Source organism: Siniperca chuatsi, linkage group LG14 (assembly GCF_020085105.1).
Source record: "Siniperca chuatsi isolate FFG_IHB_CAS linkage group LG14, ASM2008510v1, whole genome shotgun sequence".
NCBI lineage: Eukaryota > Metazoa > Chordata > Actinopteri > Centrarchiformes > Sinipercidae > Siniperca > Siniperca chuatsi.
In genome coordinates, this window is record NC_058055.1 from 2,501,423 (window position 1) to 2,514,478 (window position 13,056).

General features: G+C 37.4%; 1 protein-coding gene across 5 annotated transcripts in view; it reads left to right on the forward strand.

Annotated features, from left to right (window-relative positions):
• Positions 1-13,056, forward strand: part of ntm (neurotrimin) — a 424,793-nt gene that overhangs the window by 359,118 nt on the left and 52,619 nt on the right. For all 5 annotated transcript variants that reach the window (XM_044222737.1, XM_044222738.1, XM_044222739.1 and 2 more), the window contains one exon: positions 12,760-12,992. In XM_044222737.1, coding sequence (XP_044078672.1) covers positions 12,760-12,992 — 233 coding nt within the window. The remainder of the gene's footprint in view (positions 1-12,759; positions 12,993-13,056) is intronic.

Below are 13,056 nucleotides of genomic sequence, written 5' to 3' on the forward strand. Positions count from 1 at the left end.
TGCTCAGTCACTGCTTTGAGAATGAACTGTTCTTTAACTCTGTGTAAATACATATGTATGTATTTATTTATTTTTTATTCTGTGTACCTGTGTGAGCCATGTCAAAGACATATTTTCTTTGCTTTGCGACAGACAAAGTTTTTCTAATTCTGAGCTGAACTGACACAGGTAACTAACTGCAAAATCTTTTGAGGCCACCGAAGTTTCTCCTACACGCTTGGAAGGGGAGGGTGAGGCGAGCGGTATTCAAATGGTTGCAAACTGATATTTCACCACTAGACATAAAATCCTACACACTGTAACGTTGTAGGATTTGCTAACGTAATAATTTTTAACACATTAAGAATTCAATTCAATTAAATTTTATTTATATAGCGCCAATTCATAACAGAATTTATCTCATTGCACTTTTCCTATAGAGCAGGTCTAGACTGTATTCTTTATAGTATTATTTACAGAGACCCAACAAATCCCACCATGAGCAAGCACTTGGTGACAGTGGCAAGGAAAACCTTCCTTTAAGAGGCAGAAACCTTGGACAGAACCAGACTCAAGCCATCCACCGCTGCCGTTTTGATACCATTATATCACGGAAATGCTAATTCTGAAGCTGCTCTTGGATATTAGGAGGAGGAGGTTGTTGGATTTGGATCTTGAGACACCCATATGATTTTCATTTTTTCCTATTTGTGTCTATGTCATTGCTGTGTCATTTGTGGACTCTACCTCCCAGATTAATTTATGAATTAAAGTGTGTCCAGTAATGCATGTTCCCTTTCCTTACTTTTGTGACACTCTCTTCTTCATCTATTCAGCCGTGGTGGCTATCACTGTTTATAGTAACTGTCAAGGTCGTCTTCAGCGGAAGACTCATCCCTCAAAAAGCACCACGGAGCGCCACAGGAAGTCATTCCTGCCTGTGGCCAGTCTATATGACCCGAAGTCATTATACTGGGCATTGATCATTAACATCACTGATTAACATCATCACTGATCATTAACATCACTGCAATACTTGACATAATTGTGCAATATTCTCTGTTTAATACTCCTGTGCAATATACTCTTTTCAGTTTAAAATTCCCTATTTATTGATATTTATTTATACTTCTCTTACTGCTGTGCAATATCCACCATCTCATAATCATCTTAATAAGCTACACTTAACTTAACAGTACTCATTATTGCACTATTACTTATTACTTACAGTATTACATTGCATTATACCATACATACTTATCATCAACTGGTAAATCCACTTACTACTGTACTTACTGTACCACTTACTGTACTTTACACTTATTTTAATTTCACACTTATAGCCACTTTGTACTTAATTTATCTGACCTGTATTATAGTGTATTATATTTGATTTGCTTAGTACTTCTATCCCTGTGTGCACTGACGTGACAGTGAGCTGCTGTAACAAAAGAGTTTCCCCTCGGGGATCAATAAAGTATTTCTGATTCTGATTATGGTTTTTCAGAACAAAAACACATAAATGTAGCATTTTACTTTTCACAATACATTTTTTTCATTCATTAGCAGGTTAAATTGTGTGTTAAATCAACCAGTAACTTGGATTAGCAATCCAAGAATTCATGTTTGTGAAAATGTCAATGATTAATACTGTAGGAGAAAGAATTCGTGATACAAAAAGTTCACCTCTCTGGCACTGGGAAACGCTCTAGAAATATTTAATTATCAGATTTTGGCATTGTGCATTTAATGCATGACACACAAGCATGTTTTACCTATAAATATTCTAAATATGTTTGCAAACATACAAAGTAAATAAGTAGGGGTTAGGAAAATAAGAAAAAATGCATTTCAGTAAAAGAGATAAATCTGTTGCACTTTATTTTACGGTACACTAATAAGACATAATAAGCTGTACTTTGTATCAAACTAGACAACAAATAGGAGATCCTAAAACACTATTAGACACCATTTTACAAGATCATAGTCTAATTACAAATCAAATACAATGTCATATCAGATCCAAAATATATATGTCATATATAAGAAAGTGAAACTGTGATATATAAAGGCCAAATATATATTTTGGATCTGATATGGCATTGTATTTGATTTGTAATTAGACTATAATCTTGTAAAATGGTGTCTAATAGTTTATTAGGATCTCCTATTTTGTTTCTATTTGCAGTATAATTTGGTATAATGGTCTCTAAGTATAGTATATTTGGGGTCAGTTTCTAATTACAGCATAATGTAGGCGTATGGTGTCTAATTAGGTATAACTGTGTTTGTTTACTGTCTGATAAAGAACACATTATTTCTAGTTTTTGTCTAATTTGATACAAAGTGCTTCTCATTACATCTTATTAATGTACTGAAAAATAAAATGCAACCAGTAAATCTAATGAATAATCTTGCAGATGATTTTAAAATGTGTGGTACAATATAGAATTTGAATACAATGTTTTTTTGTTTTTTTTTTACTTTGTTCATACATTTAGGTAATTTTGCATTGTGAGAAGGGTAGGCAAAATAAGCCTCCATCTCTCCAGCCATGGCTATAATCTGTTTTGACATTGATTCATTCTTTTGCAGTTTGAGCACTTCCTTTTTTCCCCTAATTTATTTAAATAAACTCAAAATAAAGATCAAGAAGACAAAGGAAAGGTGTTCTTTACAGATCGTGTCAAAATACTAATTATGAAATAGCAGCATAGCAATACAGTACAGTATATACACCTGGCTGACTAGAGAGAACCTCTACCCTGACAGAAACAAAAGCTTGCCATTGACTGTCATTTGTCATTCCCTCCATCTCAACCATGACTTAGCAGTTTTCCATTTGAAAGGCGGTTCAGATGACCGCAGTCTAAAACAAACGTATCCTCATTCATTCCTTGAGCCAACGCTCAGCTAAAGAGACTGGAGATAAGCCAGGGACAATTTAAGCAATCTTTTTAATGTATCTCACACTGCATGACCTTCACACAGTGCCATGATACAATTCACTTTAGCTCCGATGCTTTATACTGTACAATATAGGACGTTATCTTATTACTGCAAGTGATGCTTCATTTATGTGATACCATCTTTCCCTAACATTAACCGAGTGCTGTGAGTGCCTAATCATAACCATAAAAAAATATATTTAAAAAATACTGATATTATGCTTTAGGCGCTATGAGCGGAGTTTGTATTCCAATATCCTGATGGAAAACAAATTAAATATGATGTCGGTGAACACTTTACTAATAGGTTCAGTATCAACACTTTGCATCTTTTCAGGTACGTTAATCAACCAGCATTTCCTTATTATGCCACCCAGTGTGTTAAAAACAGAACCCGGGCAGCATTAAGTTTCTCCCAAAATGTATTTACTGTTGTAAATAAGTAGAATATAAAATACATTTCTAGGACACATGGTTGGATCCAGAGGCATAGGGGCGTGTATACCGAGGTATATGTCATGTATCCACCTCTGAGCAGGAGGATTTACTCTATACCTACCTAAAAATAGCCACACGATGCGTATCAGTACACATGGTGCAGAGTAAGGCTGCAGGCAATCATGTTACAGTCTTTCCTGTCATTTGTAGCGTTAACTGTGCAGAAGAGACTTTAGGTCCCTGACTTTAGCCTTTCAGGCACTGCCATAAAGATCTTCCTAAAATGGCACCATGCTTTGGGAGAAATGTTGTCTTAAGGCAGCTGTGGCTCTGGAGGGTAGAGCGGGTCGTCCACTGATGCAGGGTTGGGGGTTCAATAGCCAGCTCCTCCTGTCCACATGTCTTCCTTGGGCAAGACACTGAACCCTAAATTGCTCCGATGGTCAGGCCAGGACCTTGCAGGGTAGCTCACTGCCATCGGTGTGTGAGTGTTTGTGTGTGTGAATGGGTGAAAAAAAATTCAAAACTTTAAAAGCTATATGAAAATGCAACCATTTACACAGCCATTTAAAGACAAACTCGAGGAACAAATCTTCCCTCCCTTGCTGTTTTTCCATAATCAGCGTGCTTCATAGCTAATCGCACAAATACAAATATGAAGCGAACACAATGAAGTCACAGGATACCCACCTACCAAGAGCTTCGAGAGCTTGTGCTTCGAGATGCAGAGAGCAGATTTATTCCACCCACATGTTATGTGGAGACAAGTATGTTGACACTGAAATGTTTCCTAATGAATGCATGGATTGGGTTAATTAATGGCCCCATCAGCATAACTGGTGAAGCTTAATATATCATTGTGATTATGGCGAGACAGTAGGCAGCTCAAGTGGCTCTTTTTCCATCAGGTTGTGACAACGCTTGTATCTGTTTTGCTCAACACAGAGATGGAAAATATGAAAACTTACTCATGACACAGGGACACACACTTACAGCTGCAACGCTAATGCTGGTTATTTCTGTGTCAACCACAATGAGCAAACTATTACTGGATTAATTTCTGATATTAATGTTCATCTGCCCTCTTTGTGGTAATATTTGCATTTAATAGATTATAAAGTGAGTGAATTTGAGTCAGAGCAACTTTGCTAACTCTGTTGCCTATGAACAATACAGCATTTTCAGTCAGGAGTCATCATACTTGCAAAATGCTGGTTGTTGCTTTTCATGATTAGATGTCAGTTGTTGTGCAGTGATTGGATCATTTTAATTTGGAGGCTACACAAGACATGCTCTGCCATGGGCATTTAGTCATTCACTTGAGAGGTACTGTATGTCATTGTGGGTTAAAGACATAGATTTAATTGTGCTTCAATTTTAGACCAGCTGTTTACTTTTATGACAAAAGACTGCACTGCATTAAAAAAGATAAAGGAGTGGGAATACTTCTGTCACAAGTAGATGTTTGTTACAGAGGTGATGTTGCTGTTATTGAAGGATTATAGTACGCTGTTTGATACAATTCATATTTCTGTAGTATTGACAATATGTGAAGCTTGATTCAAGGCTTTTAAGGCTGCAGGAATCACTTTGGAACATACATAATGTGAATATCAGTCGGTGGTCGGTCAGTGTCTGCATCATAGACTAATTTTAGCACAATTGTATCTTTGCTTTTTAAAAATTATTTATGCATTCTTAGATTCATAAATATTGCTCCACTTAGATGCATATTAGTGATAAGTAACTTTTTAATTAATGTGTGATCTATGCCAGGCAGCACAAGACCCATTCTAGAATATGATAAGCATGTTAGTGGAGGCCACTTATTATATCATTTTCTCATTGAATTCAGTGTAACATTCAGTTAAAAGTCACACCTTTCACATTTATGAAATATTCAGAGTAGAGTAATTGCAGTTATATAACACCATCAATTACTGTCCTTTTTTCTCTGTTTCATTTCCACTTTTCTAAATAAGTGGCTGCCAGAAAATTACCCTGAAAAACTGTGGAAAATCTGGCAAAACTTTTAACAAATCATATATTCCTCACTTATTCTGATTACATTGCAGGAAACATTGTGTCTGAAGTTACTCTTGCATAAAATAGAGTTAGTACAACTCTTTCTTTTAATTCTTTGTTTAATTCTCTTCTCTCTATCTTTACATTATATGCTGGGTAAAGTTAATTTATAAAATAGACAATAAACAAAAACATATCGCCCTATCACATTTCATTCTCCAATGTCATACCACTTTAGGACTTTACATCCAGAAGCCCGACACCCTTTCTGATGTTCCTTGACAGGTCATTCAAATGGAAACAGACTATGAGGCATCTGACATTTTTATGACACTGAACACCAACGTTTTGGCTTGAATTGCAAGCAGTAACCTTGTTGTGTGTCCATCGGTGTATCTCAGTCCTGTTCCTCACGACCCAGAGTACAGGTGGGGGCCTAACTGGTGGCTTAATTTCACTGACGCGACAGCCTGGCTATAAAACCCTTTCTGATTAGATGGCAAGAATGAAACCTGCAGAACTCTCAGCCACAATGATTGGGACGGAGCACTATACTTTTCTGAAGAGCTTTTATATGTAGCTTTCAATATAGAAAACACCGGGCCAACTACTAATTGGTAGGAATTGGTACTAATCAACAATCCCATTATCAACACACAGAAATATTTTTAGATTATTTTCTGCTGTGATACAATTAAATTAAAACTTACTTACGCATTGCCCCTGTAATAATTATACTGTATCATTTAAGCATTTTTGTGCATTTTATCTCTTTTGACTTTTGTCACACAAGAGCCCACAATTTCACAGCAGTAAAATAATACACACAGTGGTTATCAAAGTTCATGTTCTATAATGTGTATGGATAATGTTAGCTTTGCATATCACTAAGAGGCTGAGTGCAAACCATATGATGCCAGTGGAAGGTTCATGCCAAGACCAACACACCACCGTGCTCTACTGCATGTGCTGACCTCACTTCAGCCCTTTTCAGACACAGAATACAGGCTGTAACATTGCTGTCTTCATCTGTCTGTTAAAGCCTTTTGTCATTCAGACAGAGGTATCTGTTATGTAAATGTTGACAGGACATTTATGAAAAGAGCCACAATGCTCATGTGATATTTGACTCTTGTTGCATGAGAGAGCCATGTTGAAAAGTTATAAGTTGAAGGAAAAACTGTTAGATTTAAACTTTTTTTTAAAACTCTTTGTTAATGACCATCGTGAGCACACGTGATGATTGCCCCCCTCTTCTTCCCAAATACATTTTCGCTTCAGTTTCATCATTTATTTGAGAATTGTGCTGCCTGTTTTATAAAGTCTGATGTGCACAAGCTCAGAATGACAGAATATGAAGTTGAGACTCTCATCAATTCTTATTAGGTCACATGCTTTATGGAGCGCATTTTGCTGGATATTCATAATTTTGTCCATGCAGTTGGCATGCAAAGTTTCAAATATAAGGAGGAGGAAAGTTGGTCTGATTTTTATCGCGGTTGAGTGTTTTTTTAATTAATTTTTTTACCTATCTTACTGAACGGGGAAATATGGCATTAAACACACTTTGGTGGTGTCAGTTAAAACACTAAAATATAGACTAATACCTACCTTGCTTATTATAAAGGAAGATGTTTATTCAATGCATAGAGTGTTTGTTGACGTCACAGTCAGATATTAAAGCTGTGAAGACATTAGTCAGCAATTGTGGGTTTTGAATTCTCACTTACACATGATCCTTACTGTTAACACAATTTCATTTCATTTTATCTCAGCTGTATTTTTGTGGATGTCATTTTTTCAAATGCTGCACAATTTTTCAAAGGCGCACCACACCACAGGGGATTACCGCTTCGTGTAAATGTTTGGGCAAATCACAGATTGTAGATGACGGAGCAGCCTGTTCGACCACACATTTAGATGATCGACCATAGTGCAACGTGAAGCAAGCCCTTCTATTTTCGGTTGCTGCTACTTGAAATGCTGCTCTTTAACTGGTGTATTGTTATTATTGTTATTGTTGCTAACGCCACAACATTGACTTCTGTCTGTGCAGTGTGTCCGCTGTGTGTTTCAGGTAGTTTTAAATGATGCGATGCGGTAAATGGGTGATAAATGGCGTTTCAGTGCCAGTGACTGTCAGGTGCAGAGAAGGAAATAGTGTCAAGAAAGAGGCACATGACTAAGCAGTGACAATGAGCTCTTGAAATCTTGGTACAGGCCAAAAGACGGAAAAATGATCAGAAATCAGAAACTCACCATCTGATTGGCTAGCTGTCATCTTTGGAAAGTCTAGCAGAACAAAATCATCCAAGACGGATGAGGTGAAATTTCTACCTGGCTTCGTTTAGACCCTATATACAGGCAATTAACTTTTCAAATTCTTGAAAACACAGTTACAATTTCCATTTCTTATCCATTAAGATATTCTATTAAATCATTAAAAAAAAGATTTTTTCTATTGGATTTTAAAAGCACACGTTGATGAACTTCTTCAGTTGTTCAAATGCATCAGAGTCATCAAAATGTAATGTCTCTTCAGGGACTGAATGTTGCAAGGCACAGGGTTGTATTCCTGGAAGCACAGCTACTGATGACATAGCATTAAACATGAACTCAAATGATCCGCAGTGTAAACAGAGTCTACTGGCAACAGCTAATTGTGGAGCAACAAGTTCCATACATTTTTAATGATCCACACACTGGAACGTACACAGGGAGAAGCTGGTTGCTTATGATCAGGGGTGTGTCCATGGAGTGGCCTGGGCTGAAATCTGATTGGCCACCCAAGGTGCCACCCCATTATCATAAACTATGATTGGCTACCTGCTCGGTCAGAGGTGGGACCTTAGTATCTTGGGCTGTGTTGCGAGAGGCAGCTAGTAGTTTTTGTGGAATTTCACAGTTTAGAACAATTTTGTCAATACAATATTTTGTCCACAGGCTTATTTATTTTAATGTTGTTGGTACTTTATACTGTGACTGTATATTTGAATGTGATATTTGTATGTAGCCTTTTAGACTTTTAGAGGTACGATTTCCTTTCGAGGAGTTATGGAATGAAGCATGGAAGCTTTATATTCCATTTGTATGGTGCCACTCTGTGTTGTGATTGGTAGATCTATTTATCTTTTTAAGATATTTATAATTTAAACACAGGAATGTAAGAAACTGTAAGATTGTGTAATGTTAGTAATTTAAGTAGATACTGTATGAGTAGTGGAGACAGAAATGGTAAATGAATGCTATTCTGGTGTGTGTGTGTGTGTGTGTGTGTGTGTGTGTGTGTGTGTGTGTGTGTACACTTCATGCCACCTCAGTCAAAAATGTCTGGACACGCCACTGCTGTTTCACAGTTTCACCTCCCAATCTCACATCTTCCCTTCCCTACCTGCTTTCTTGCTTCTGAAAGGATTGACATTTTTTTTTTTTTGGATTAAATTTTGTTTGCCATCTGTGCAGAAGCGATAAGGGGAGAATATATGGCATGTAAAATATTTATCCCTTCGTTTTTCTTCTTTTTGCTCTCTAGGGGGATTTAGCTGGTGAGGCATATCGTTTTTATAACAATAACAACCTAAGTCAAACCAGATTTTCTTTTCAATAAAGTTCTAAAAATATATATTCAAGAGGATCATTCCAATTAGCCGCTGAACATTTCGATTTCTAATATAAAATATCTGGTGTCAGGAATGTAACGCCAGGCGATTTATGTATCGTGCTGAAAAAGAAGTATTGACATTTATGCAGAGATGTGAATGAGAGTTTCTGGTCATGTAGACTGAAACTTTGCTGATGTAGTACGTACTGCAAAACTCAACAAAAGAGGAACTAGAACTGCTTTTATTCTCTCTTTCCTCCTCTTTCCTCCACATTTAATGACTAGCAAATGACCAGCAACAGCAATCTCATATCTTATGGCTTGTTTTGTACTCTTTCATCGCACTCAAAGAGGCAGCACTCCCACTCACGCAATATGACTGCAAAGAATTTCTCATGAATTGGAAATTGAAAGGCAGTGTAAACACACTGCCAGGATACCCTCAGCTGTGTTACTAACCCTCTCAAATTAAACGAAAACCGCTGAAGGCGGTGTTTCCGTGGGAGGCACTGACCACAGGCTCAACCTTGAAGACTGAAGTAAACAGGAGAAATACTGAGTTCTTAAAAGGTAATGTGAGCAGGATGTTTTGGGGGGGTTCGTACTAGTTTCTGTTGCGCAATAGCCAGCTGTGTCAGAAGTATCTCAGCGGTTGATAACGATGCATGGTAACATAGGACACACGTTAGCACCTCACACTCTGGTCTTTTTAAAGCTTAATTTCAAAAATATCATGTATTTTAAAAAGAATAAAAATGGTGGTAGTATAGTATTTTGTACTGTTGCCATGGAAAAACTCTTACTTACTTAGTTACCTACTTAAAGACAAAGACTATTCAAGACAAGCATGGGGGAAATAGAGAACAGGCTGGGAAAAGTAACTAATCTATGATATGGAATATCAATTTAATGTGAGTATCAAAATGCACAAGCACAAGTGACAAAAGTTCTGGTAAGCTAGAAGTCCATATGCCTGAACTAGAAAGGTACAAACTGACATCCTTCTTTTCATATGTTGCCATATGTGTCTCAAAAGCAATTTCACATTGTTTCTCTCTCAGCTGTTTTATATTTTCAGAACAGGTACACAAATATCATATATATATATATATATATATATATCATATATCATCATATACTATATAAATGTGTTGCAACATCCAGTATAGTTTCTCTCTGAAAGCTGCTGTTGTGACGCCAATGTTACCAAAAATAAATTAAGGTCAATGCAGATAATTAAGCTGAATAGATCATACGTTCACATCTACATTTAAGAATGTAAGGGGAAAACGACATCCTGCCTTCTTAATACTAAAGTAATGACTCTTTCAGTGATGTGTAGCCTCTCAATTATACAAATACAAAAGAACAATGCACTTCTAATGTATTAACGTCAGTGGCATGTTCCTATGTTGAATATGTTAAAATTTTCTGTGGGGGGTTTGTTACTGCCCCAAAATTTACAAAATGAAGAAATTCTACTTTTTGCTGGATTCTGTCTACATTTTAGTTTCAAAGGCTTGACTTCTTGTGCATGAATGTACCCTGTTTTCTGTATTTTAGCAATGGTGTGGTTAACGGACATGTTTATTCATCACAAACCAAAAATAGCTTCCCCTTCTGTGTTGATGAGCACGTGTCTCTTAAGGTAATGCCCTAACAAAGACATTGAGGCTGACAGTAGATATGCCACTCAACAAAGAGGTTGTGTGTTGGACCTCCTCCAATATAAGTTTCAGCTATCAGTTTTTACACTTGAGTGAGCCTCCATGTACATGTCCTTGTAAGTCTGCAGGAGACCTTAAAGAGTAACTTAACACCAGGCTGAAAAGCAGTGTTTGGCTGCCATCTCTGGCTGAAAGTTTCAAGTGTTTCACATCTGACCACACCCAGCATCACTGATAGGTGTGGTTGGGTGTGGTCAGAAGTGTGCTCTGTTGAACCTTTATCCACACCCAACAGTGATGTCACCAGGTCCTGGATTCCACCTGTACATCACTGCAGCAAGGTGAGAAGTTAAACCCCTGGAGGTCCGCAAGGGCGTGTGTCAGGGGGTGTTAAGTTATTCTCATATCATTATTTTATCAGGCATACCAGATGCATTATGTTCAGTTTAAAGGAAAGTAACATGGCAATCAGAGTTCAAACCCTGCTGTGTTTGGTGTTAAAATTTTACAGTTGGAAATACATTTGCAGTTCAAAGAAATTAATTTACTGTAGCCATTAGAAATGAAAACCCTACTTTGAATCCACTTTGTCATAGTAAATTGATCCCTCACCATCTCACATACACTGTGATCCATTATTTTTGAAAGCCATTTCTCCTGTGTATTGATTACACACAAACACACACCCAAACACACCATTTTTTTGTCTTCTTTCCCCACCATAACACCACAAAGGCCCCAAGGACACCATTGACCCTACTGCCACCACTGAAGTGGAAGTGACTGATGCTGTAACAAAACCTCTGACAGGGTAAATGGAGCTGAGAGTCTTTCAGCTGCAAAGTGTTGAGCTACCGTTACATTGCCACCATTCTAAACTGTTAATGTTTAAATGCCCTGTTCTTCTGTACATGGAAACATTAGGCTACTGAACGATGATAAACAGGCATTTGGCAGCCAAAAGCACAACATTGGTACAAAGTATGAATTTCTTCTTACAACGGCACACTGTCTCGTAAATAAATCTTGTTTTTCCTGCAGCTCTGTCAGTACGTTCTCAGTGGTATCCAAAGATTTGTCATGAAAATACAAGCAGATGTGTTGCTCTGTGGAAAAAGTCAAAGATCAGTGACCCAGCTCCTGTATCAAAGCAGCATTTTGTGACTCGTGAAACCAATCTGTTGTGATTGCAGTAGAGCACAGCAGTGCAGTTTTAGGCTCATTGTCTCAATCACCTTTGAATGTCACAAGCCAAGTGTGTGGGCAGATTAACAAAAGAAACCTGATGACTGCTCAAGAGCAGCATTTGCATATTTACAATGTGTCTAGTTACAAAGCTTATTGAAAAGTATTCAATGTTCCAAGCAAGCTGTTAACATGATTGCTAATAGCTCAAATGCTATAAATATTTCCATTTGATGTTGTATATCTGAATATTATTCTACATCAAGAATTTGACAAGGGAACTGAATTATGCTGATAATATTGTACAAAATTCACAAAATTCAAATAAAGACAATTTGGTAATGAAATGGTGGTGTGTCCCCAGGTATTGGAAAAAAGGATTATGGGAAATGCATTTCAGTTTTAACCAACCAACTCGTATTTGGTTTATTGTACCTGTTTTATGCAGAGAATGCTAACTCAGAATAAGCCTGTACACATTGAGCTGACCCATGCACTATTCACCACACTGTCTTACGGTACAGTTTCAGCCTTCAGACTGTCAGTGAGCCTTTCCTGCAGCAGTGAATGCTTTGTGCAATGCTTGAGAACCCAGAGTCTGCAGTCTGCAACACTATACCAGCTGGTTTCACTGATTAGTTCCCCCTCTCTGGTTGAAGGTTTGCTAATCAGTGTGATGACTGTCCACCCCAGCCAGACAGAAGAAAATCATTCAGAAATTAGCAATGAATAATAAGTAGTCCTTATGTACTGTAAGAGAGAGGAGTAATTGCTAACATTTGCATTGTTTACTTGGCTTGATTGTACACATGTCAAGCAACAATACTGAATATAAATGTTACATATTTGTCAATTATATGAGTACTTAAGTTAAAGTATGTATCCCTATATCCTATTTTTTTTTATCCCTTTACAGGTGTGCACAGGGAGACGTTGTCACACACACAGCATGGCTAAACCGCTCAAGTATACTGTATGCCGGAGAAGACAAATGGTCTGTGGATCCCAGAGTGAGTCTGGTGACCCTTAATCAAGAGGAGTTTACCATCAAGATTGAAAATGTGGACATGACAGATGAGGGGCAGTATGTGTGTGCAGTCCAGACAAGCAGTCGACCGAGAACCACCTCAGTGCACATCCTTGTCCAAGGTAACATATACAACATATATATATATATATATATATATACTACTACTGCTACTACTGTTGCAGC